We start from the raw sequence: 27,541 nt of genomic DNA on the forward strand, positions 1-27,541 counted from the left end.
TGTGTATTTCTGGTGATCAGTTAGTCTCTAAAAGCTTGAATTCGAGGTCAAGTGTTCCGTCACATTGTCACGCAGCACCTGTGGAGGTGGAGTGAAGTGTGGGCGAGGAGATAATCACCCTTGTTGTCATCTTGTCAGTCCAGAGGGACTTACGTCTGGTGTACACAGACGTACCGTGTGTGTGGGTACACACGGGAACAGAGTATACATAGATTAGCCAAGGACTGAGAGGATGTCCATGTAATAATTATATTATTCCAGTGTGGTAATTTAATCATTTTTGATCGTCCGTGGGACGGAGTGATATCATTTCCATGTGTGGTCTTGCAGGTGTGGAATTCCAACACTGAGTGCTCAGGTATGTGTAATGCCAGTGATTCCTGGCAATGATTATTGTAGAGTGTACCACAGTGTGGTCTAAATTTCTTGTATTGTTCCCAGGGCCGTGACAAGTGTGATTTATATATATATATATATATATATATATATATATATATATATATATATATATATATATATATATATATATATATATATATATATATATATATTGTGGTTGCAGTATTAACGTAATTTTGGTAGAATTTGGTGAGTGACGAGGCTGTCTGGAGAGACCGCCATCGCTCTGTCGAGTAACGTAACTCTCGAGTGTTTATCGGCATGCGTGATCGGTAAATCACTCACCCATTTGATTTAAGAAGTGCAAGATCTCCTTAGTGTTCCCAATAACATTTGATAGCTGTAGGCTACATGTGTCAGCAGTAATTATATATATATATATATATATATATATATATATATATATATATATATATATATATATATATATATGTCGTACCTAGTAGCCAGAACTCACTTTTTGGCCTACTATGCAAGGCCCGATTTGCCTAATAAGCCAAGTTTTCCTGAATTAATATATTTTTTCTAATTTTTTTCTTATGAAATGATAAAGCTACCCATTTCATTATGTATGAGGTCAATTTTTTTTATTGGTGTTAAAATTAACGTAGATATATGACCGAACCTAACCAACCCTACCTAACCTAACCTAACCTATCTTTATAGGTTAGGTAGCCAAAAAAGTTAGGTTAGGTTAGGTAGGTTAGGTAGTCGAAAAGCAATTAATTCATGAAAACTTGGCTTATTAGGCAAAACGGGCCTTGAATAGTAGGCTGAGAAGTGCGTTCTGGCTACTAGGTACGATATATATATATATATATATATATATATATATATATATATATATATATATATATATATATATATATATATATATATATATATATATATATATATACAGAGCACCACTTGGTTTCCGAACTTTAGTTATCCGAAACTTCCAGTTTCCCGATTGGGGTTGGGGAGTCATGCTACCCGAACAAAGTTCGGGTAGGAAGGGGTCCACCAAGCGTCACGCCGGCTTGTGGTGGTGGGTGGGCGATGGTCCAGTTTGCCCACTGTGACTTCACAGATTCACGGCCTATTATTCCTATTATTTTGGGGGAGGGGGAGGGGAGAATCAGTGAGAGAGGGGGGGAGAGAGATGCTAGGAGGGAGGGGGAGGTAGGGAGAGATGTTAGGAGGTAGGGAGAGATGCTAAGAGGGAGGGGGAGGTAGGGAGAGATGCTAGGAGGTAGGCAGGAAGGGATGGAAGTAGTGAGAATTAGGGAGGGAAAGGCAGGCAGGCAGGCACAGGCAGGCAGGCAGGCAGGCTAGCTTGCAGGCAGGGAGTGAGTGGTAGTCACGAGGTTGAACCGCGTGACCTTGAGAGATGGGATGTAGGGGGGCGGGTGGTTTGTTGGTGGTGGGGGCGAGACCGGCTCATTCCCGAAGATAAGCCTAACACACACTACCCGTTAGCATGATGGCAGGGGGAGAGGCAGGCTGGCTGGAAAGGAAGCAGGCTGGCAGGCAGGCAGGCTGGCAGGCAGGCAGGCTGGCTGGCAGGCTGGCTGGCAGGCTGGCAGGCTGGGAAGGAGGCAGGCTGGCAGGCTGGGAAGGAGGCAGGCAGGCAGGCTGGGAAGGAGGCAGGCTGGGAAGGAAGCAGGCTGGCAGGCAGGCTGGCTGGCAGGCTGGCAGGCTGGGAAGGAGGCAGGCTGGGAAGAAGGCAGGCTGGGAAGGAGGCAGGCTGGGAAGGAAGCAGGCTGGCAGGCTGGGAAGGAGGCAGGCTGGGAAGGAAGCAGGCTGGCAGGCTGGGAAGGAGGCAGGCAGGCAGGCTGGGAAGGAGGCAGGCTGGCAGGCTGGGAAGGAGGCAGGCTGGGAAGGAGGCAGGCTGGCAGGCTGGGAAGGAGGCAGGCTGGCAGGCTGGGAAGGAGGCAGGCTGGCAGGCTGGGAAGGAGGCAGGCTGGCAGGCTGGGAAGGAGGCAGGCTGGCAGGCTGGGAAGGAGGCAGGCTGGCAGGCTGGGAAGGAGGCAGGCTGGCAGGCTGGGAAGGAGGCAGGCTGGCAGGCTGGGAAGGAGGCAGGCTGGCAGGCTGGGAAGGAGGCAGGCTGGCAGGCTGGGAAGGAGGCAGGCTGGCAGGCTGGGAAGGAGGCAGGCTGGGAAGGAGGCAGGCAGGCAGGCTGGGAAGGAGGCAGGCTGGGAAGGAGGCAGGCTGGGAAGGAAGCAGGCTGGCAGGGTGGGAAGGAGGCAGGCAGGCAGGAAGCGATATATGGGTGTTGAAGTGAACTGTGAACCACGTGACCTTTGAGAGTGTGTGTGTGTGTGTGTGTATGGGTTTGGGGTGGGGGGTGGGGGTGGTGTGTCGGTGGTGGGGGGAGAGGGGGAGGTGTGTCGGTGGTGGGGGGAGAGGGGGAGGTGTGTCGGTGGTGGGGGGAGAGGGGGAGGTGTGTCGGTGGTGGGGGGAGAGGGGGAGGTGTGTCGGTGGTGGGGGGAGAGGGGGAGGTGTGTCGGTGGTGGGGGGAGAGGGGGAGGTGTGTCGGTGGTGGGGGGAGAGGGGGGGTGTGTTGGTGGTGGGGGAGGGACCGGCTGACTCCGTAAGCCTAACCACACTCCACAGACCTGTGACCCAGATTTGTTTCTTAAATGTACAGTACATCATCGTATATTTTAGGCAGGATGTGCCTGCAGGCTGGCAGGAAACATCCAGAGGATGTTTGCCAGACGTCTTAATAATCAGTTAGGAACAATTAAGGACTTTTATAAAGCGGATCAGGACTTCACTTATTGATGAGTTCAAACAAAACACGGTCACATTTACGCCATGAACCTGACGATTTTTTTCCCTAGAGTTTTTTTCATAAATTTTTCGGAAAAATTTCTTTTTACATTCCTAGTTTATTTTTCCCCTCTATTTCTCGTATACGAACTTACATGTTAACCGACGGGTCTCGTCCCTAAGGGGGTTCGGAAACCAAGTGGTGCTCTGTATATATATATATATATATATATATATATATATATATATATATAAATATATATATATATATATATATATATATATATATATATATATACATACATACATACATACATACATACATACATACATACACACACACATATACACATATACACATATACACATATATACATATACATATACATATATATACATACAACTTTAGAACACTTTTCCACCAGGAGACTCGAACCCTAGCCAGCACAGAAGCCTTCCAGCAGCTGGCATAACAGGTACGCCTTAACCCGCTCCACCACCTGCTCAGACCCTTGAGCACTAGAGCAAGTGAGGGGTCATTTATACGTTCATTTCATCAAGTCCCTGTTAATATGGGAAGACACAGTGTCTATGCTTAAGGCACAACTCTCCTAAACACGAGAGTGAAGTATACAACTTTAGAACACTTTCCCACCAGGAGACTCGAACCCTAGCCAGCACAGAAGCCTTCCAGCAACTGGCATAACAGGTACGCCTTAACCCGCTCCACCACCTGCTCAGACCCTTGAGCACTAGAGCAAGTGAGGTAAGAGCAAGTAACAGGGACTTGATGAAATAAACGTATAAATGACCCCTCACTTGCTCTAGTGCTCAAGGGTCTGAGCAGGTGGTGGAGCGGGTTAAGGCGTACCTGTTATGCCAGTTGCTGGAAGGCTTCTGTGCTGGCTAGGGTTCGAGTCTCCAGGTGGGAAAGTGTTCTAAAGTTGTATACTTCACTCTCGTGTTTAGGAGAGTTGTGCCTTATATATATATATATATATATATATATATATATATATATATATATATATATATATATATATATATATATATATATATATATATATATATATATATATATATATGCAAACAAGCCTGAATGGTCCCCAGGACTATATACAACTGAAAACTCACACCCCAGAAGTGACTCGAACCCATACTCCCACAACTGGTATGTACAGGGACGCCTTAATCCGCTTGACCATCACGACCGGACATAAGGAAGTGATAGCCGAGGCTATATGAACCACTTCCCCGCCGGCACTCGGATGGTAATCTTGGGCATAGCATTTTATCAAATCACCTCATTCTTTGGGGCACACGTGAGGAACACAAATGCAAACAAGCCTGAATGGTCCCCAGGACTATATACAACTGAAAACTCACACCCCAGAAGTGACTCGAACCCATACTCCCACAACTGGTATGTACAGGGACGCCTTAATCCGCTTGACCATCACGACCGGACATAAGGAAGTGATAGCCGAGGCTATATGAACCACTTCCCCGCCGGCACTCGGATGGTAATCTTGGGCATAGCATTTTATCAAATCACCTCATTCTTTGGGGCACACGTGAGGAACACAAATGCAAACAAGCCTGAATGGTCCCCAGGACTATATACAACTGAAAACTCACACCCCAGAAGTGACTCGAACCCATACTCCCACAACTGGTATGTACAGGGACGCCTTAATCCGCTTGACCATCACGACCGGACATAAGGAAGTGATAGCCGAGGCTATATGAACCACTTCCCCGCCGGCACTCGGATGGAAGGAACTCTAGAGGAAGTGGTTCATATAGCCTCGGCTATCACTTCCTTATGTCCGGTCGTGATGGTCAAGCGGATTAAGGCGTCCCTGTACATACCAGTTGTGGGAGTATGGGTTCGAGTCACTTCTGGGGTGTGAGTTTTCAGTTATATATATATATATATATATATATATATATATATATATATATATATATATATATATATAATTTATTTATTTATTTATTTTGTCATTTACTGTGTGGTGATTGCAATATTTTGACCTATGTTCTAGGGGTTATTGAGAGCACTGGGGTCATTTGCAACAGTAAGTGTGTGCAGTATTCTAATACTTGGAAATTAGAGTACTTGCCGTGTGTGTTATTGCAAAGGGGTTGTTATTTGATGGTGATTGTTGCTAGTGTTGAGCATCACCGTATGTGATTGCAGTTCAGTAAAGTCATTGTGGGGCAGTGTTCTAGAGGGTTCATGTCCGGTATGTTATTTTACTAGGTTCTGCAGTATTGTCATTTCAACCGGATTGTAACGTAAATCACTGTGATTTGTTAGTGTGATTTGTCATTGTCGTGGGTGAACTCGGCTGTAGACAAGTACTTGGGTACACATATATTCTCCTGGTTATCTGGTAGGACATCGAAGTCCAGTATTCAGTGAGGTGATTGCGAGGCAATTAATATAACGTAACCAAGGGAACGCCCATTGCTTTAAGAGAATTTGTTCTTTGACAATTTGAGTAACGTAGAATACGTTTGGGTTAATTTACTTTCCTTCAAGCAGCTACGGTAGTCTTGAGGAGCCTAGCCATCAGCCGGATAAGAATTAGAGTACAGTGGTACCTCGGAATGCGAGTGTCCCTGTATGCGAGTTTTTCGGAAGACGAGCAGGATTTACTCCAAAAATATGTCTCGGAAGGCGAGGGTTACCTCGGGATGCGAGTTTGTTGATACGTGTACAGGCCGATTGGCGCGTGGTGGCATGGCGATCGTGCCTCAGTTTACCAGTGTCTCGTGTCCAGTGACTATCCCACCTGAATTCTTCACAAGGATTTACAGTTTTTTATCGTTTTTTTGGCCATTTGAGCATAAAAGTTGTCATTATATATCTTGCCATGGGTCTCAAGAAAGCCATTGGTAAGGTTCAACCTAAGAAAATAGCTGTGAGTAGAGACAGTAGAGGATGTCCCTTCTTGATTAAGAAAATGTGTGAAGTATGGGAAGAACTGCAAAGTTTTGTTGAAAAAACTCACCCAGATAAAGCTGTAGCAGGCCATTGCATTGACCTTTTAAATGATAATGTGATGTCTTACTACAGACAAGTGTTAAAATGTAGGGAAAAACAAGTGTCATTAGACAAATTCTTAGTAAAACAAGCAAGTCCTAGTTGTATGCAGGCAAAATGTGCCAGTGTGTGCATACCAGTGAAGTCCTCACTGCCTGATGTGATAATGGAAGGGGACTCCCCTTCCAAACAGTAACTCCTCTCTTCCTCCCTCCTCCTCCTCACCATCTTCCATACGCCTACAGCATTCAACAGCAAGGTAAGTAATAACTTGAACATAGTTTTGTAGGTTTATTTAGATGAATTAGGCATAAAAATTTAGTTTGATGTGGGGTTTTTGGGGTAGTCAGGAACGGATTAATTCATTTCCCTTTATTTCTTATGGGGAAATTAGCTTCGGAATGCGAGTTTTCGGAATACGAGGCGTCTCCAGGAACCAATTAAACTCTTAAACTGAGGTATGCCTGTATTGTCTGTCGTAATTAACGGTCAGTGGGCCGGGTAATTGACGTGTTTCAGGAAGTCAAAGTAATTAACCTCGATCCTTGTTTGTTCGACTCACACGAAGGCTACATTGTTCCATTAACGTAACGTCGTTATTTATCTGGCCGGAAGTACCGGCACTTGATTGACTCGTGGGAGGAGTAACGTCATTTTAGAATAACGTAAATGTGGGGCTAATTACTGTTATTAGCCACCTGAATTGGTCTGAGTATGGAAGGCTTAGACGGAATTCATACCTTAATGTAAATTGCTGAGCCAGTGTGAAAGGTTGCGTATTTTAATTGTTTAATTATTGATCTTGAGGATAGTAATTAATTACTCTAAAGGTAATCACGAGTGATTACCGTTCTCTTAGCACTTTGGACATTGTAAATCAGAGTTTACCATCGCTGAGTGATTAGTAACCGATTAACGTAAATTAACGTAACTAGTAAAGATTAATCAGCTGTCTGGTAGTACAGGGATTAATGGGATTTTCTCACTGAATGTTCGACGGGTAGAGTATTGTGTAATTTCCGCGTTACTAGTGACAGTTGTAAGTGTTATTAATTTAACGTAAATATTACCTTGTTATTAACATAAATGCTATCCAGTTATTAACGTAAATCAATTGTTATTGATTGTTGATCGTCCGTGGGACGGAGTGTTAACGTAAGGATTAATTTGAGGAAGGGTTGCTGGAGTTGCCAGTGAACCCATTAGTTATTGTTGTTATTGAAAGACTACTGATTTGATTGCATTGCAACCGCCATTGCAGGTGTAGACTGCACTGAGGCGTGGAACAGTTAGGAGGTTACTGGAGACGTGTTTCAGAACCTACTGTGTCATTTGTTGTAATTGTGATTATAGATCTGTTAGTTCTTGTTTCTTGTTGATTCCTCTGTGGTCGCGCTTATGTTCGAGTTAGTTCATTATGCCGTCCGAGGGGCTGGTGTCTAGCTGTCATTGATAGTGTCACAAGAAAGATTTTGAGTAACGTCATTGACATTTCTTTTTGTTTTGTTGTAGTAGTTAGTACTTTATTGAATAAACTAAGTTGTTATGGTTAACACTGTCTTTTCGTTACACCCCACACATTATTATTGTTATGCAAGTGTTCTTCACACTCGACTAATCAAATTGAGACTGATTCTGAGCTTTGGACCAAATATACGGCACCACACAACAATAAATTATTGTTGTGAGAGCCCTTGACCTACTCGCTAGATTCACTTCGGCGAATGACGAAGGTCGTCGGCCTAGTGGAGGGGATTTCAATTTTCATTGGGGTCTCGGCGTTTGCTCGCGCCTAGTCAATTATTCATACATGGTCCCAAAGTGAGGAATGAGCTGCTTACTACACTGGTGTGTTAGCTAAGCAAGTCCTTCCTCAGGCGACCTAATTGAATATCACGACAGGAATAAAGGTTAAAGAATAAAGAAAATTCTTAGAAATTTTCCGAGCTAAATTCCTTATACCAATTACATTTTATTCCATCTCACAAAACTCTCACATTGGTGGTGAGGGAAGAGATGGTGGTGATGAGGGAAGAGTGGTGGTGAGGGAAGTGATGGTGGTGAGGGAAGAGTGGGGGTGAGGGAGGGAGGGAGGGAAGGAGGTGTTTGGTTAATATGGTTCACTTGTTGTGTGGTCCACTTGTCCACTTGTGTGAGCCAACTTTTCATATGAAGGAATTATTAATTGTAACCTATGATTGAATGTGAAAGTTTTCCACCACTCTGTGAACTCTGCCCCATCATTGTAAGCAAAAATCCACTCATCCCCCGCTTTGGCGAACCAGAGTACGCTGAACCTGGTGAGTAAATCCGGCCTGAAAAGTGTGCGACCTAGCTGGAGATGCGACGAATCGGGGTACGTTGAATCGTGGTTGTACTGTAATGTGATATTTAATGAAAATAAGTTCCAGCTCCTGTGCTATGGAAAACATAAAATTTATAAATGGAAACCATATGTAAAAATTAAATCAAATCACACTATAGAATGAAAGAGCAATGTAAAGGATCTAGGAGTAATCATGTCAAAAGACCTTACCTTTACAGAACACAATAAAGTAGCTGCCATGACTTTTAAGAAAAATGACCGGTTGGATAACAAGGACACTCCAAACAAGGGAGTGTTAGTTACCAATGATGATACCTGTACTTTTCAAGACACAGTGATTGCTAGGGTGGAATATTGTTGCACTCTAACAGCCCCATTCAGAGCCGGAGAAATTGCTGACCTAGAGAGCGTGCAAACATCCTTTACTGTTAAAATCCACTCTATAAGTCATCTTAATTATTGGGACTGATTAAAAGTTTTAAATCTGCATTCTCTAGAGCGCTGGCAAGAGAGATACATAATAATCTTCATGTGGAAGATATAGAGGGACTGGTTCCAAATCTGTACACAGAAATAACATCCCATGAGACTAGTAAGCATGGCAGGATGTGCAAAATATCCCTGTTGAAAAGCAGAGGTGCAATAGGAACTCTGATGGAGAACTCTATCGACATCAAGGGCCCAAGACTTTTCAACACTCCTGCTACACATAAGGAGCCTAACTGGCTGGCCTCGCACAATGTTTAAGAGAGAACTTGACAAACACCTCCAAAGAATATCTGATCAACCAAGCTGTGATCCATACGTCAGGCTGGGAGCAGCTGCGTCCAACAGCCTGGTTGACGAGCCGACCAGCCAGGAAACCTGGTCGGAAACTGGGCCGCATGGCTGTTGATCCTTAGAAGCTACACAAGGTAAGTACAGTAGACAAGGTAGACTTTGGGCTCCTTTAGGGCCTTCTAGGGTGTTGGCCTCAAGTTCCTTGTTGGATTTCATTTGGTCTTGGTGCATCTGATTATTTTTGGAATTTGCTGTGAGACTAAATTTTGCTTGCCTAGTGCCCTCCACTTCAACTTTTTTTTCCAATGGGTAAACCATTATTAATTATGAAATAAATATAAATTATTTGTCACACGGCTGAAATTTTAAAAGGTATGACTGAAAATGAAAACAGAATCTAAATTTTTGTGTTGAAATGTATAATTTTTGTGAATTCTCAGCTATGACTTGGTTAAAGTTGAGTTTGTTTGAACAGGTTGTGTATGCGGTAGAGAAGCAGGAAAATGGTGCTGCAGGTCTTACGATCACCCCATGTTAAGTGTTTGCATTCATCATGGAGGGCTTGCATAACCAGAAAATATTTTGTCACAACAACCTACAAGCAAGGAGAGCAGGTAACTTCCACCACACCACCTTTAACCCTTTAGCAACAGTGCTGCATGGCCTTAACCCTTAACATGCTCGGGGTCTAATATCCTGCTATCCACACAGGCGCATGTCATTTTGAAAAAAAAAAAAATTTTTTTTTTTTGCTAATCTGTTAAGTTCTGTTCACTGATCACGGGAAAAATAAAAAAAAATCTATTGTACTTACTTTTGTTGCAATAGAGCCGAGAAGCTCTGCGATGACGTCACAATCTGCATGGTCGCTCATGCAGTACACGCCCGGGAGATGTTGCGCGCGGTCCTCAAACAGCCAGAGTTGCCACAAATATATTTTCGCGCTATTTATTTACAATGTCTAAGCGCATTTTATCTAAATTTTTTTCACTAATTGTGTTTCAAATACTGTTTGAACATATTTTGTATCAATAATTGTTGCATATTTGAGTATATACAGGCGCACACAAATGTTTTCAATTACGGCAATATAATATGTCATTACAGTCTATTATATTATATGTTCTGCTTATATGTTTACATATTTACACACTCGCACACGCTATACACACTTTGAAGCACACTTAGAAGATTTCTAGACTGTGGTAGTCATTGAAGCAGTCGACAGCACATAATGGGATACCACACGTTTCACACCATGTTTGCACAAGCTTCCGTTTCTTGTCTCTACGTGTCGTTGTTTTACACACCAAGCAATCACGTTGGGCTATTGCACGCTTCACACCAGGTGGCAAATACTTAAGTTTGTGTGCTAGGAAGCCTTCAGTGTGAGCGAGGCGTGGAGTACCAGCATGCTGCAACAGTGGGTTTATGATGGGCCGCTGAATACCTGGGACATCTTTTGCAAACTTTCCTAATAACTGTATTGCAGCATCAAATACAAAGTCACGGAAAGTGGGCTTACGTCCAGTTCTCACAAGGTACATGTTGAAACAGTTCAGCATGCTCATGTCCACAAGATGGAAGAACACTTTTTTCGTCCACCTACATGTCTTCCGCACACACTCTGCAGTGCCAATCATCATGTCTGATTTATCAATCAACCGCATGTTGATATTATAGTCTAAAACACAGTCTGGCTTATTTAGTGGTGCGTTTGTTTTATGGCTCACTTTCCCACTGTTCACCATTGTTCCATCATGAATTGTTGTCAACAAGTTCACCTCTCTTTTGTCTTTCCACCGAACTGACAGAATGTTATCACTTTTCCTTCTCTGACACTCACCAACTGCAATGTCGTTGTCAAACACAGGCATTTCCCTTCGTTGTGGCTTTACTGTACCAACCAATCCGGTTCTATTTTCTAGCAAGAACCGAGCTAGCAAGGGACTTGTATAGTAATTATCTGTGTATAAAATGTGTCCCTTGTTCATCCACGGAGCCATGATGGTCTTCACTACACTCCCCGAGAATCCATGTTCGTCGTTACCGGGAATGTCTACATCACTAGCCGAGTACAGAATCATGTGTAACACGTATCCTGTCTCTCAATCACAAAGAACAAAAAATTTCAGGCCAAATCGGTTTCGTTTTGAGGGAATGTACTGTTTGAATGGAACACGTCCCTTGAAAAGTATGAGAGATTCATCAACCACCAGCTTCTGTGCTGATACGTAAAAATCTCTGAATTTTCCAATAACATCGTTCATGTAGTGCCTCACTCGCCACAGTCTATCATCAGGTGTTCGGTCCTGAACACTTCCAAAATGTAGACACCTGAGGAGTATCTGAAACCTGTCTCGTGACATATATTTCCCGAATAAAGGTGTTGGTATTGTCTTGTCCTTGCTCCAATAGTCATTTATTGCATGTTTGTGACAGTGCTTCATCAACAAACAGAGTGCCAAAAACACATACATTTCCGCCACTGTGGTATTTTTCCAACGCTGCAGTCGTGAAAATTCTGTGATTTCCCTCTCAATCAGGTAAGCAGCATGCAGGTTCGTTTGGTGTACAATGTATTCCATGAGTGGTTCATCATAGAATGCTGTAAAATATTCCATCTCAGCCATGTCCTCACCTTGATTAGGGAAAAGGTTTGTAATCCCTACATCTTTATCATCAAAGTGAGGAATATTAGGAATAAAATCGTCACCATCACTCCACTCAAGTACACCAGGCGTCCTGCGAGATGCAGAGGAAAGACGGCGAGGAAGCGATGCATACCGGCGACCAGGAGCTGAATACCGTCTGCGAGAAGCACGGCGGCTACGTGCACGTGAGGTGGGTGCACGTGAACACGAGGGTCTTGGTGCCTCATGTGGTGCCATGCGGTGGCGCTTGGCTGGGCGAGATGCTGCTGACGCGACAATTTCTCGCCCAGTTACACCACTGGTACCAGCCACAGGCTCAATAAAACTTTGATCTGAGTCACTAAACCCAGAAAAGGAGTCACCTCCCTCTGACTCGTCACCCTCAAACAGAAAATATCCACAGGAACTGTGAGGTCGTGGTAGAATTGGGGTAGAAAATGGGCGAGGAGGCATGGGAGAGCGTATAGGCCTCGCCATGGCATGGCGGTCATTCTCACTTTCACTGCTGCTGCTACTATCTCCCGACAACTGTGTATAATCCTCATCGTTGTCTGAATCGTCAAACACACTTTCTTCACCTTCAGAGAATAATTCGTGGGCTATTTGCTCTGGGGTGAGGGACTGAGTGATGCGTGCTCGTGAGGCGTTTGACCGTGCGCTCGCCATGGTGACTCTCGCTAAACTGAGGCCTCCCATGCCATCGGAGCGTGAGCTGGATTTTTTTTCAAAATGGCCGCTGTTTACTAGAGCCCCTGGGCAGCGTATGGGACCCCCAGCTACACCGCGGGCCATTCAAATCGTGCGCGGTACCCATACACTTCATATGAAGTGAAGCGCAGTTGACTGGTAAAACGATTTACACTTCATATGAAGTGATGCGCACTTTAAGGGTTAAAATATGACATTCCCGCTGTGTGTTGAAAATAAATTCTTTGCAAACAAATTATTTTCTCTTATATTGTTAACACTTTCGCGCCCCCTTCGATGGTAAAAAAAAAAGCGGTATGTGCGCGGTTCGTTTTTGCTGCGTAACCGTAAAAACAAAAATGTGTATACTCTTTTTACTTTCCTTACCTTAGTTCTCGAGCTACGTATTTCATTTTGGTACCAACGTGTTCGCAATAAAATTCTCTAGAAGAACATCAGTAAAAAAAGTCACGAAACGTATAGGGATACCAGCACCAAATAAATAACTACGAAGATTACTCGCCGTGAGCGCCCAACAGCAACAAAATGATTTTACTCTTGGGATTGTTATCACCTCCACACTTGTCCTACAGCGTTAATTTTGGTATCAATGGACTCGCAATGAAATTCCCAACACGGTGATATGAATATAAGCGTAGAATAATGATTGCGGCCCGCCCGCAAGAGTGTGGGAAGTGGTGAAATTGTTACCCGGTATCGGTGACGGGACGACGCACGGCGCTTTGAAAGTTTATACTTATTTCACTCTCATGACATTAATTTTCTATGTACGTCATTCATTTTAGTGTCAATGTGTTCGCAATAGAATGTTCTATGAGCCCATAGGTAAAAAAGATCAACAAAGCGTAAGATAGAATAGCGCCAAATATAAAACAACGCTGGAACATATCAGTGAGCGTCAAACACACACGAAATGTTTTTACTTTTGTTATGTTTGTCAAGTTTATACTTGTTGCACACAGTTATTTTTGGTTGTACATTCATCGGAATAAAATTCCCTAAACAGACATATGCATATAATACATGATATGGGGGAAGCATTACCAGTATAAACGGCTAAAGTCACCCACCTGCAACCCGTTTGGGACATAATACCATTTGATCGAAGTGGTCCACACCTTTCATGAACTTATTGTACCATGCAGCCTAGTGGTGAGAAAGAGAGCCTCATGGCGCGCAGTTTGAAACAAACCCAAAGTAAATCGGATAAAAATTGAATTTTATATAAATATTTTAAAAGAGGACATAACTTTATGTCCACTATGCGGTAGCGTTAGGCGAAACAGGACGCAGGGGTGCGTCCGGTTAGCGCGAAAGTGTTAATTAAAAGCAGTGTCTGATCACAGGAAAATAAAATACCAGCGTTGAATGTAATGAAACGTCATTTTCTGGGCAAGACCTGGAGGCTTCCCAGAACTATCCAGACTGATATTGCTAATATTAGACTTTGACATCAGTCAGTGTGAAAGAAGTTCATAGGCTACTGGGGACCATGAGCCAGAACCTGGCCCCCTCAGAGAGGCACGAGGAGCAATGGCTTATAGAAAGCTCCAAATGGTTGGAAGCATTTCTATGTCTGCCATCGACTGAGTCCAGAAAGGAGGTGAGCATCCAAAAACAAACCCCCTATTCTGGTTAAGAAATTGCGACTAAAAGCCGAACTAGTGGACAGAACTCCCCAAACAAAAAACAAGCAAACGAGCATGACGTCACCACGTCACTGCGCCTCTTTCTGTGCAGCTCTCCCCCTCCCTGGGAGGGGGGGAGGGGGAGCACCAGACCCCCCGTGCCGGCTATCTAAAACCTCAGTTCTGAGGCTGGACATCAAAAACATGCGAAAAAACGCTGACTCGAGGGAGGGAGGGTCGCCGGGGAGCCTCCGGGTCTCACCCACAAAATAGCGTTTCATTACATTCAACGCTGGTTTCCTGAGGGGAGCCCTGTCGGCTCCCTGGAGCTAACTACTCAAAGACAAGGACAAAAAATGGACAAACCTGGGAGGTAGAAACGCTCGAACCTGAAAGCAAGACAACTGGCAACACCAAACGACCCTGCGAACAACCCGGGAGACCCGAACTCTGGAACAGGGATGAAGGGAACCCAGGCCAGCCCAAAGCGCGTCTAGGGCCACAGAGACCGCGGCATGCAGGTAAAGAAAATAACAAAAGAGCCACACCCGAACACAAGAAGAAGTACCCCCGGCCAACCAAACGAGCAGCAACAAACCCCAGGGACCCCTCTGGAAAACAGCTGTCCGAACCTCACCAGAAAAGAATAGGCGGCTGCAATGAACAAACTGATCACAGAAACCAAAAGAGCAGAAACCACGGAGAAAAAAACTGTAACTGAAGGGGCCACAACAAATCGAAGGGAAGAGAAAGAGAGGACCCTATCCAAGACCAGGATAGCTCAGGCAGCTCATGAGCAGGCCAGAGGTGAACAACGCCCAAGACAGCTCACAAAATGGTGCAGAAGGAACACCAAAACCGAACGCAAGCCGCAACGGCTCCGCTATGTGTCAAGACGATGGTCCTAAACCTCCTTGAGAGAAGGACAAGACCACGTCAACAAAAAGTGCAGGATACCTATAAAGAGTCAAAAAGAAAAGGAAGGACCGCCAGCAAAACCCCATACCGCCACCGAGACAAAGCACGCAGGTGGAACACCATCAATGAAGCCACCTGATCACCAAACAGATAGTGAAAGACTCGAGTCAAAATTACCAGACTTGAAGACTGAACTAGCTCTGGTTCGGACTGGACTGATCAGTTGAAAGAGGCGGAGCCGTGGGAAAATCCCTGGATTCGGACACTAAGTAAGCAGCACCCGAAACCAAGGCTGGCAAGGAAGCAGAAGGAATGTCTGCCAGGGAACCAGGAACCAAGAACCAGGAAAGAACCAACCCGGGCAAGCAGACGCGCCCCGCCTGGGAGGATCCCCCCCCTCCTGGGGACCCCTAATGGACCAACAAGGCTGATATTGGATGACAATGAGAAGCCGCCGCTTGCCGAAGAGCCGACCACAGACTCCACAAACATCAAGGACAAAATGGCAACGAAAACCTAAGAGCCAGGGCACAGGCAGAGGCCAACGAGGAAGCGAGCACCACGAGCTGACACGAGAGACACGAAGCGAAAAACAGCAACACTGCAACCCGCAGGAGCAGCGCCACAAGCTCTAGCAGGGCTGAACGATGCATGCGATGCCGAGTGATAGATGAGGAGAACTACCCAGAACGTGTACTGCACAACATAAAAAATGTTCCGTCCAGAAAAGGATCAAAAAGAAAAGGCCGTAGCCAGGGCTGTAATCTTAGCTCTCCCTGTCCCAATGAAAAGGAACTGAAGGGGCAGGAATGGGTGATTGGAAATCTACATCCACCAGCAGACATTGCAACACAGAAGCTGGTAGTGACATCCAAGAAGATGAAAGAACACAGTTCTATAGTTGAACACTGGGGCTGTCCAATCTCAGAGAACTGAAACGTCACACAGTTCAACCTAGCACCACCACTAGCATAGCTAATAAGCCCATACTAAGATACACAACAATGTGTAGTATAGAGATAGGAAATACGGAAACATGCAATGAAAAGACCCTAATTATAGGTAGACCCCTACTACAGGTAGCTAGGGACAAGAGAGTATAATCCATTTGATTAACTAATAAGACCTAGGAAGTAAGTGGTAACGGAATGTACACGATCAAGTAAATACACAGACACTCCAATGTACATACAAGGGTGCAGCTAGGCACTGAACGACAGTCAATGAATGAGTGTCCAGAGAGCATTGACCGAGTCAACAAATGAGTGTCCAGAAAGCATTGACTGAGTCAATGAATGGTGCCCAGATAGCATCGATATAAGCACAAACTAAGGTCACGTTAAGATGCATGCAAATGGGCCAAGCAACACCACAAACAATACAGAACACTCATCCAAAAATCGAGAACCAGCACCCGGCTGACAGTGGCGTCAGACTGTCTACTCTCACCTGTAGAGCGTAAACACTATTGTGTCACGACACAGCTGAGCCGTGTAACATTCCAGGAGCATCGCTAGAGGGTTATGTCCAGGGTAGTGCTCACTGTAGGAGATTAGGTGTAGTGTAGAGGTGGAGGCAGCGCCACTCCGAGCCACTCCACACCTAGTGGAGTGGAGAAAAGAACTAGGTGTTTTCCCCACATACAAAACTCAGAACACCCCCAGTATTGAGGGGGCTATGACTGGAGAGAGAAAATGAGCGAGTGTGGCGTATGACCCGAGATAAAGGTTGCGGAACACCAACACATGTTCACACCTCCCATAAACAAATTGATCATCTTTGGGCTATACGCAGAACTCATATGGACCTAGGAGACTCTTCACTCCCGCCGGGGAGGGAGCCTACAAGGTTTATTAACCCTTAAATGGCACATGGCTATATACCATTTGACACCCACAGGCGCATACAAAAAAAAAATATATATTTTTTCTTCCTAACCTGTTAATTTGTGTTCACTGATCATGGGAAAAATAATAATAAAAATCGTAAGTGGCATATATTGCCCGCTATAGGGCGGGGAAGTCTGGCAAAAAACAGGCGGTGACTCAGCGTGCGTCCCAGGCGGTCTGTTGATCGCCAGCTGTCAGGCCGGAGTTGCCACAAAGAGATAATTACCTAATTATTTCAATGTCTCTGATTGATTTTTCGTAGTTTTTTTGCTGTAATATTATTCAATAGTGTGTAGTGTGATATATTTATATAATAAAATGAGTGAATCATTGCTGTACTCAAAAATATGGTGTGCATTTTGTTGATTCAATTATGTTCATCAAACAGTGAACAAATACTTTGTCGGTTATTACACTATATACACAGGTTATATAAAAGTATCTGCATGTTTTGTTCACCATAACGAACCACTAAGTTGTTATTATGAGTCAAAAAGTAACGAGGAGTGACCGCCGTGTACCAGCCAGCCACTCACGCCCTCCCTCAAGTCACCTGACTCACCCACATTCTCCTCCCACAATACTGTTTTTGCTTTTATTAACTATATACAGATGCTATATATAAGTATCTACATTCGTGTTCACCATAACGAACCACTAAGTTGGTATGCTGAGTGGCAGTGGCAGCCTGCCACTGGCTGCCACTCTCTCACCTCACCTGACTTGCCACCATTCTCCACCCACCATACTGTTTTTGCTTTTATATACAGACGTTATATATAAGTATTTACATGTTTTGTTCACCATAACTGTACATCTAAGCTTGTATGGTGAGTAAAGGCACAAAGACGTAGGACCTCACACAGTCAGCTGGCTGCCGCCCTCAAGGCCAGACGTACTAATATTTCTCCTCCGACAATACTGTTTGTGGTGTTATTACGCTATATACACACATTATATATAAATATCTACCTGTTTTATTCACCATACTTGTACAAGTAAAGTGGTATGGTGCCCAAAGACCATCGTGGTAATCAGTAAACAACATGATAAATCGTGCAGATGATGCCACCGCCCTCACCAAAATGGCGGCACCCAACCTCCTACTCCTGCTGTTTATACTCTCTATACACACGTTATATATAAGTATCTACATTTGTGTTCACCATAGCGAACCACTAAGCTGGTATGGTGAGTGCAGTCAATAAAAGGTGGCCACACACAGTCAGAAGACATCGCCACCACCCTCCCTCCCACAGCATTACTCCTCCCTCCATGGCGCACAGCGCTAAATATCACCACAATCCTGCTATTATCAGAACCCTGGTCAGTTTTATCACAGTCAGGGGTCTTCTGTAATAATATCATCGCTACATAATAGCATGAACAAGCATATTATGGCATTTTTAAGTGATGCTGTGGTCATAAGCTGAACAGCAATGCTGTGAGCTCATGCTGCGTGCATCAGGCTTGGTAGCTCACTCAATACTGTGGCCCCTAACACCCGGGAATTTGGCCCACGGTTTTGTTTAAAAATGGTGTCTGTTTACAAGAGCCCTGATGAAGGTAATTACCTAAGTGTAATTACCTAAGTGTAGTTACAGGATGAGAGCTACGCTCGTGGTGTCCCGTCTTCCCAGCACTCTTTGTCATATAACGCTTTGAAACTACTGACGGTCTTGGCCTCCACCACCTTCTCACTTAACTTGTTCCAACCGTCTACCACTCTATTTGCGAAGGTGAATTTTCTTATATTTCTTCGGCATCTGTGTTTAGCTAGTTTAAATCTATGACCTCTTGTTCTTGAAATTCCAGGTCTCAGGAAGTCTTCCCTGTCGATTTTATCAATTCCTGTAACTATTTTGTATGTAGTGATCATATCACCTCTTTTTCTTCTGTCTTCTAGTTTTGGCATATTTAATGCTTCTAACCTCTCCTCGTAGCTCTTGCCCTTCAGTTCTGGGAGCCACTTAGTAGCATGTCTTTGCACCTTTTCCAGTTTGTTGATGTGCTTCTTAAGATATGGGCACCACACAACAGCTGCATATTCTAGCTTTGGCCTAACAAAAGTCATGAACAATTTCTTTAGTATATCGCCATCCATGTATTTAAATGCAATTCTGAAGTTAGAAAGCATAGCATAGGCTCCTTGCACAATATTCTTTATGTGGTCCTCAGGTGATAGTTTTCTATCTAGAACCACTCCTAGATCTCTTTCTTTATCAGAATTCTTTAAAGATTTCTCACATAATATATAGGTTGTGTGGGGTCTATGTTCTCCTATTCCACATTCCATAACATGACATTTATTAACATTAAATTCCATTTGCCAAGTGGTGCTCCATATACTTATTTTGTCCAGGTCTTCTTGAAGGGCATGACAGTCATCTAAATTTCTTATCCTTCCTATTATCTTAGCATCATCAGCAAACATGTTCATATAATTCTGTATACCAACTGGTAGATCATTTATGTACACAATAAACATCACTGGTGCAAGAACTGAACCCTGTGGTACTCCACTTGTGACATTTCTCCATTCTGATACATTGCCTCTGATTACTGCCCTCATTTTTCTATCAGTCAGAAAATTTTTCATCCATGATAGAAGCTTACCTGTCACCCCTCCAATATTTTCCAGTTTCCAGAACAACCTCTTATGTGGAACTCTGTCGAAAGCCTTTTTTAGGTCCAGATAGATGCAGTCAACCCAACCATCTCTTTCCTGTAATATCTCTGTGGCTCGATCATAGAAACTGAGTAAATTCGATACACAGGATCTTCCAGATCGAAAACCATACTGTCTGTCTGATATTATATCATTTCTCTCTAGGTGTTCTACCCATTTAGTTTTGATTAGTTTTTCCAATACTTTCACTATTACACTTGTCAATGATACAGGTCTATAATTGAGGGGGTCTTCCCTGCTGCCACTTTTGTAGATTGGAACTATGTTAGCCTGTTTCCACCCGTCTGCTACGATTCCTGTACACAGGGATGCCTGAAAGATCAGGTGATCAGGTGATGAACTTTCAGATGCCTGAAAGATCAGGTGTGGTAAACCCCGTGTATCCGCAGGCCGTTTAAATCTTGCGTAGTACTCCAAAGCATCACATGATGTGATGCACAATTTACTGCAAGTCGGTCAAAGCATCATATGATGCGATGCGCAATTTAAGGGTTAAACGATCATTATAAATGCCAAGACAGATTACCGAGATAAGAAAATAATTAGATACAACAGGGAAAGACAATAAGTAGTACGGAAGAGTACCAACGAGGTCCATAAAGACCCAGAGGTAAACCTCACCAGAAATCGACAGATGTTCCAATAATATGGCAAGTACAAAGATCCACCCGAACCTTCGAGACCCCTGATAATCAAGCACAAAATCACAGAGGCCCATATGGGCCATGGCCACGCAGGATCCTGATATGAAGCGAACAAGATCGTGACATGATGTACATGTCCTAGATAGAATGTTGAGAAAGTGGATAAAAGTACTCACAGAAATGATGGGACTGACGGACCTGAAGGTACCAAACCTGGGAAGGGGTAGACACAAAACCAACTCGTACGCAGAGGGGAGGAAAGAAAACCCCACTCCTAGCACCTGCAAGCCTCGCTCCGAGGGCACAATAACCAACAGGAAGCAGAATTTAGGCAAGCAATTAGGAAAGAACTGGTTACCAACAGTAAACTAGTACAAAACACTGCAGATAAGAGTAAGTCCATAATAATTTTTGGATGTTTAGAGAAGGAAATTTCATCTAGGGTGGACCAAGCAGCAGAAGAGATAAAAATCATAGAGAAAATAGTAGGTTTTGGAGAAGGCTCAAAGGAAAATGTCAGTGATTTTAGAAGGATTGGAAAATATGAGAAAAACAAGAACCGCCCCTTAACCCTCAAACCGCTAGGGGCCCAAATGGAATTCACACCCACAGGCGCAACAAAAAAAAAAAAATCCAAAAAATTCTTTCGTTTTATAGAAGTGTTCATTTTTGTTCCCTGATCACGGAAAAAATAACAAAAAAATCGTAGGTGGCATATTTTAGCCGCAATAGGGTAGGGAAATGTGGCAAAAAAGGGGCGTTGGCAGAGCCTTCGCCAGACGAGGTCTACTCCGCCCGAGCTGTCAGACGGCAGTTGCCACAAATATATTATTACCTAATTATTTCAATGTCTCTGATTGATTTTTTCTTATAGTTTTTTTGCAGTAATATTATTCCATACAGTGAATTGTGGTATATTTATATTATAACATGTGTGAACCATCGCTGTACTCAAAATTATGGTGTGCATATTAGTGATTCAATTATTATGTTCATAAAACAATAAACAAATAGTTTTGCTGTTGTTACACTATATACACAGGTTATATATAAGTATTTGCATGTTTTGTACACCATAACGAACTACTAACTTGGTCTTGTGAGTCAAAAAGCAACGAGGAGTGAAACACCAAACACCAGCGAGCCACTCACTGCCACTCCCTCCCTCAACACCACCTCACTCACCTCCCACAATACTCTTTTGAATTTATTCACTATACACAGACGTTATATATACGTATTTACATGTTTTGTTCACCATAACTGTACATCTAAGCTTGTATGGTGAGTAAAGGCCATAAGACGTAGCTACTTACACAGTCAGCTGATCGGCGGCCGCCCTCAAGGCCAGACACACTAATATTTGTCCTCCAACAATATTGTTTGTGGTGTTATTACGCTATATACACACATTATATATAAGTATCTACCTGTTTTATTCACTATACCTGAACAAATAAGCTGGTATGGTGCCCAAAGACCATAGTGGCCATCAGTAAACACCATGCCAAGTCGTGCAGACGACGCTCCTTCCTCACCAAAATGGCGGCTCCCAACCTTCTCCTCTCGCTGTTATCTCACACTATACACACGTTATATATAAGTATCTACATTTGTGTTCACCATGGCGAACCACTAAGCTGGTATGGTGAGTGCAGTCAATAAATGGTGGCCACACACAGTCAGAAGACGACGCCACAACCCTCCCTCCCACAGCCTTACTCCTCCCTCCATGGAGCACAGCGCTAAATATTACCACAATCCTGCTATTATCAGAATTCTGGTCAGTTTTATCACAGTCAGGGGGCTTCAGTAATACTATCACTGCTAAATAATAGCAGTATCATTTATATTATGGTATTTGTAGGCGATGCTGTGGTCACAAGCTGAACAGCGGTGCTGTGAGCTCGTGCTGCGTGCACCAGCCTTGGTGGCTTGCTCAATACTGATGCTGTAACACCCAAGAATGTTGGCCTGGATTTTTTTTCTAGGTGGCATTTGGCTACTATCGGTCGTGGCTGTACTATAGCTGCCCCTATGCCAGGCGGGGCTTTAAATTATAGCGCTAGACACGAAATCATATATAAATTATGTGTGCGGTTTCGGTTTTGTCACTGATATCATTTATATATGATATGCGCAGTTTGAGGGTTAACATGCTCGGGGTTTAATATCCTGTCATCCCCACAGGCGCATGTCATTTTGAAAAAAAAACAAATTATTTTTTCTTCCTAACCTGTTAATTTGTGTTCACTGATCACGGGAAAAATAATAAAAAAAATCGTAAGTGGCATATATTGCCCGCTATAGGGCGGGGAAGTCTGGCAAATTATAGGCGCTGACTCAGCGTGCGTCCCAGGCGGTCTGTTGCTCGCAAGCTGTCAGGCCGGAGTTGCCACAAAGAGATAATTACCTAATTATTTCAATGTCTCTGATTGATTTTTCATACTTTTTTTGCTGTAATATTATTCAATAGTGTGTAGTTTGATATATTTATATAATAAAATGAGTGAATCATTGCTGTACTCAAAAATATGGTGTGCATATTGTTGATTCAATTATGTTCATCAATCAGTGAACAAATACTTTGTCGGTTATTACATTCTAAGCACAGGTTATATATAAGTATCTGCATGTTTTGTTCACTATAACGAACCACTAAGTAGCTATTATGAGTCAAAAAGTAACGAGGAGTGACCGCCGTTTACCAGCCAGCCACTCCCGCCCTCCCTCCAGTCATCTGACTCACCCAAATTCTCCTCCCACAATAATGTTTTTGCTATAATTCACTATATACAGACGTTATATATAAGTATCTACATGTTTTGTTCACCATAACTGTACATCTAAGCTTGTATGGTGAGTAAAGGCACAAAGATGTAGCTACTCTCACAGTCAGCTGATCGGCGGCCGCCCTTAAGGCCAGACGCACTAATATTTCTCCTCCAACAATACTGTGTGGTGTTATTACGCTATATACACACATTATATATAAATATCTACCTGTTTTATTCACCATACTTGTACAAATAAACTGGTATGGTGCCCAAAGACCATCGTGGTAACCAGTAAACAACACCGTCGTCTGCACGGTGGCGTCGTGCAGACGACGCCACCGCCCTCACCAAAATGGCGGCTCCCAACCTTCTCTTGCTGTTTATACCCTCTATACACACGTTATATATAAGTATCTACATTTGTGTTCACCATAGCGAACCACTAAGCAGGTATGCTGAGTGCAGTCAATAAAAGGTGGCCACACACAGTGAAAAGACATCGCCACCACCCTCCCTCCGACAGCATTACTCCTCCCTCCATGGCGCACAGCGCTAAATATCACCACAATCCTGCTATTATCAGAACCCTGGTCAGTTTTATCACAGTCAGGGTTCTTCTGTAATAATATCATTGCTACCTAATAGCATGAACAAGTATAATTTAGGCCAATAGCACCCTGGAGTTTGGCCCACGATTTAAAAAAAAAATGGCGTCTGTTTACAAGAGCCCTGATGAAGGTGTGGTGAACCCCGTGTACCCCCGGGCTGTTTAAATCTTGCGTAGTACTCCAACACATCATATGACGTGATGTGCAGTTGACTGGAACAACATCCAGCACGTCATATGACGTGATGCGCACTTTAAGGGTTAAGGGTGAATTTAATGGAGTGAAAAACATGATGGAAGTGCTTAGAAATGCCAGGAAATTGCAGAGTGATGAGGTTGGCAAACTTTGGTCAATAAAACAAGACCTCTCAAAGGAGGACAGAGATAAGCTGAAAGTGAACCTCATTGAAGCAAAACATCTAAATGGGGATAGAAATGAAGAAGACAGAATTTCTTTTTTCTACAAAGTGTCAGGGGACTGGAAAACTTATGAAATGGTACATAAAAACAAGGCAACAAAATCATTAGTGGAAGGGGGAGTAAAGAGCAAAGGGAAAGGGAACATGTTCCTGAAAATTGTATATACCAACGTAGATGGAGTGAGGTCAAAAACTTTGGAGTTGCAAGATATAATTCAGCTTAAGGTCCCAGATATTGTTGCATTATCAGAGACAAAACTTGAAGGAAATATATTAAATGAAGCCGTATTCCCAAGGGGCTATTCAGTTTGGAGACGTGACAGGAAAACTAGGAAGGAAGGAGGAGTGGCTGTACTGGTGAAAAAAGACCTGAAGGTAAGAGTGATAATATTTGAAAACCCTCAAGATATTGACATAATGGCATTGCAGGTTTAGAATCAGGATGATAAGCTGATAATTTTAAATGCCTACAGCCCACCAGCAAGCAACACATGGACAAAGGAAGAACTGGATGACAAATGAGAGGGCCTCATAATGGTCATGGGAGATATTATTGTACAGGCAGATAAAGATAAATCACGACTGTTGATACTGAGGGACTTCAACTTTAAAGCAATAGACTGGGGAGGCCTATGAAGCAAGAACGGAGGACTTTTGGACATGCAGATTTGTGAATCTCATTCTGGAGACATTCTTGTATCAACACATCCGGGGCCTGTATATCCAGTGGATAGCACGCAGGACTCGTAATTCTGTGGCGCAGGTTTGATTCCTGCACCAGGCAGAAACAAATGGGCAGAGTTTCATTCACCCTGAATGCCCCTGTTACCTAGTAGTAAATAGGTACCTTGGAGTTAGTCAGCTGTCACAGACTGCTTCCTGGGGGTGTGTAATTACCTAAGTGTAATTACCTAAGTGTAGTTACAGGATGAGAGCTACGCTCGTGGTGTCCCGTCTTCCCAGCACTCTTTGTCATATAACGCTTTGAAACTACTGACGGTCTTGGCCTCCACCACCTTCTCACCTAACTTGTTCCAACCGTCTACCACTCTGTTTGCGAAAGTGAGTTTTCTTATATTTCTTCGGCATCTGTGTTTAGCTAGTTTAAATCTATGACCTCTTGTTCTTAAAGTTCCAGGTCTCAGAAAATCTTCCCTATCGATTTTATCAATTCCTGTTACTATTTTGTATGTAGTGATCATATCACCTCATTTTCTTCTGTCTTCTAGTTTTGTCATATTTAATGCCTCTAACCTCTCCTCATAGCTCTTGCCCTTCAGTTCTGGGAGCCACTTAGTAGCATGTCTACACCTTTTCCAGTTTGTTGATGTGCTTCTTAAGATATGAGCGCCACACAACCGCTGCATATTCTAGCTTTGGCCTAACAAAAGTCGTGAACAATTTTTTTATCATATCGCCATCCATGTATTTAAAAGCAATTCTGAAGTTAGAAAGCATAGCATAGGCTCCTTGCACAATATTCTTTATGTGGTCCTCAGGTGATAGTTTTCTATCTAGAACCACCCCTAGATCTCTTTCTTTATCAGAATTCTTTAAAGATTTCTCACATAATATATAGGTTGAGTGGGGTCTATGTTCTCCTATTCCACATTCCATAACATGACATTTATTAACATTAAATTCCATTTGCCAAGTGGTGCTCCATATACTTATTTTGTCCAGGTCTTCTTGAAGGGCATGACAATCATCTAAATTTCTTATCCTTCCTATTATCTTAGGGGTGGGTGGGTGCATCAGCAAACATGTTTATATAATTTTGTATACCAACTGGTAAATCATTTATGTAGACAATAAACATCACTGGTGCAAGAACTGAACCCTGTGGTACTCCACTTGTGATATTTCTCCAGTCCGATACATTGCCTCTGATTACTGCCCTCATTTTTCTATCAGTCAGAAAATTTTTCATCCATGTTAGAAGCTTACCTGTCACCCCTTCAATATTTTCCAGTTTCCAGAACAACCTCTTATGTGGAACTCTGTCAAAAGCCTTTTTTAGGTCCAGATAGATGCAGTCAACCCAACCATCTCTTTCTTGTAATATCTCTGTGGCTCGATCATAGAAATTGAGTAAATTTGATACACAGGATCTTCCAGAGCAAAAACCATACTGTCTGTCTAATATTATATCACTTCTCTCCAGGTGTTCTACCCATTTAGTTTTGATTAGTTTTTCCAATACTTTCACTATTACACTTGTCAATGATGCAGGTCTATAATTGAGGGGGTCTTCCCTGCTGCCACTTTTGTAGATTGGAACTATGTTAGCCTGTTTTCACACGTCTGCTAAAGCATCATATGATGCGATGCGCAATTTAAGGGTTAAATACTGTATGCTTTAAAATATCATCTAGGAGAAAATGGGGACATTGAAACAGTTGATAAACTCGATTTCAAAAGAGGTTACTATGGGGAACTTTGACATTTTTTAAAAGAGTGTAATTGGACAGACTTGTTGCTAGGCAAAGAAGTAAATGAAATGTATGCCAAATTTTGCAAAATATACGATGAAGGCACACAAACATTCATGCCAAAACAGAGATGCAGGACCAAAAAACAGGATTGGTTCAACAGAAATTGCGAGAGGGCCAGAGACCTAACCAGACTATTTCCTGGTTAAAAAGTGCTAACTAAGTCTTCTAAAGTGCAAAAGAACTCCCCCATAAAGCAAACAAATAATTAAAACTCCATCCAACTAACTTCCCGCTTGTTAGTACCACTAACTTGAGCCAGTCTGGGTAAGTCAGACCACCCCCAGTCAGTTTTTTGATGCCGTGCAGAATGGTCACTGTCGTTCTGGCTCCATGTTCCCATTTTCTTTGGTGTTTTCACCCTTGTGGTGGTGTTATAAACTGATGTGTGTGAGTAGCAAGGAGTTTTTGAGTAGTGGAGTAGCATGCGTAAGTACTGCCCTTGGGTCTCAGAGTTATATGCCTTGGGGTGGGTTGGGTTCACTTCCCGTTAGTGGACTTCCTCACTTGAAGTTGTCTTCACCCTTGGGGTGTGTCGGGGGCTTTTGGCTTTCCATCTTGCCCTGGGTAGAGATGTGTTTGTTTTCTGGTGGAGCACACTGTGGCTGATGGAGTCTGTTTTTCAACTATTGATGGTGGGCCAATGTTTCTCTCAGACTGCTTATTTGCTGTTGTGAAGTTTCAGAGGTTTTGTTGTGCTTTAATGTTTACTGGCACTTTTTGCCTTTTTTGGTGGAGGAGTTCTGCTTTTCACCTGATTAGGTATAGCCTAGGGTGTAGTGGTGGTCCTCCTCTGTTGCCC

The 27,541-nt window shown here is 43.3% G+C and overlaps 1 protein-coding gene across 2 annotated transcripts in view; it reads left to right on the forward strand.

The window, feature by feature from the left end:
* The first annotated feature begins 9,755 nt into the window (after positions 1–9,755).
* Positions 9,756–27,541, forward strand: part of PheRS-m (Phenylalanyl-tRNA synthetase, mitochondrial) — a 279,883-nt gene continuing 262,097 nt past the window's right edge. For both annotated transcript variants that reach the window (XM_045754931.2, XM_045754932.2), the window contains exon 1: positions 9,756–9,928. In XM_045754931.2, coding sequence (XP_045610887.1) covers positions 9,818–9,928 — 111 coding nt within the window. In that variant the 5' untranslated portion in view covers positions 9,756–9,817. The remainder of the gene's footprint in view (positions 9,929–27,541) is intronic.

The sequence above is a fragment of the Procambarus clarkii genome, chromosome 9, assembly GCF_040958095.1.
Source record: "Procambarus clarkii isolate CNS0578487 chromosome 9, FALCON_Pclarkii_2.0, whole genome shotgun sequence".
Classification (NCBI taxonomy): Eukaryota; Metazoa; Arthropoda; class Malacostraca; order Decapoda; family Cambaridae; genus Procambarus; species Procambarus clarkii.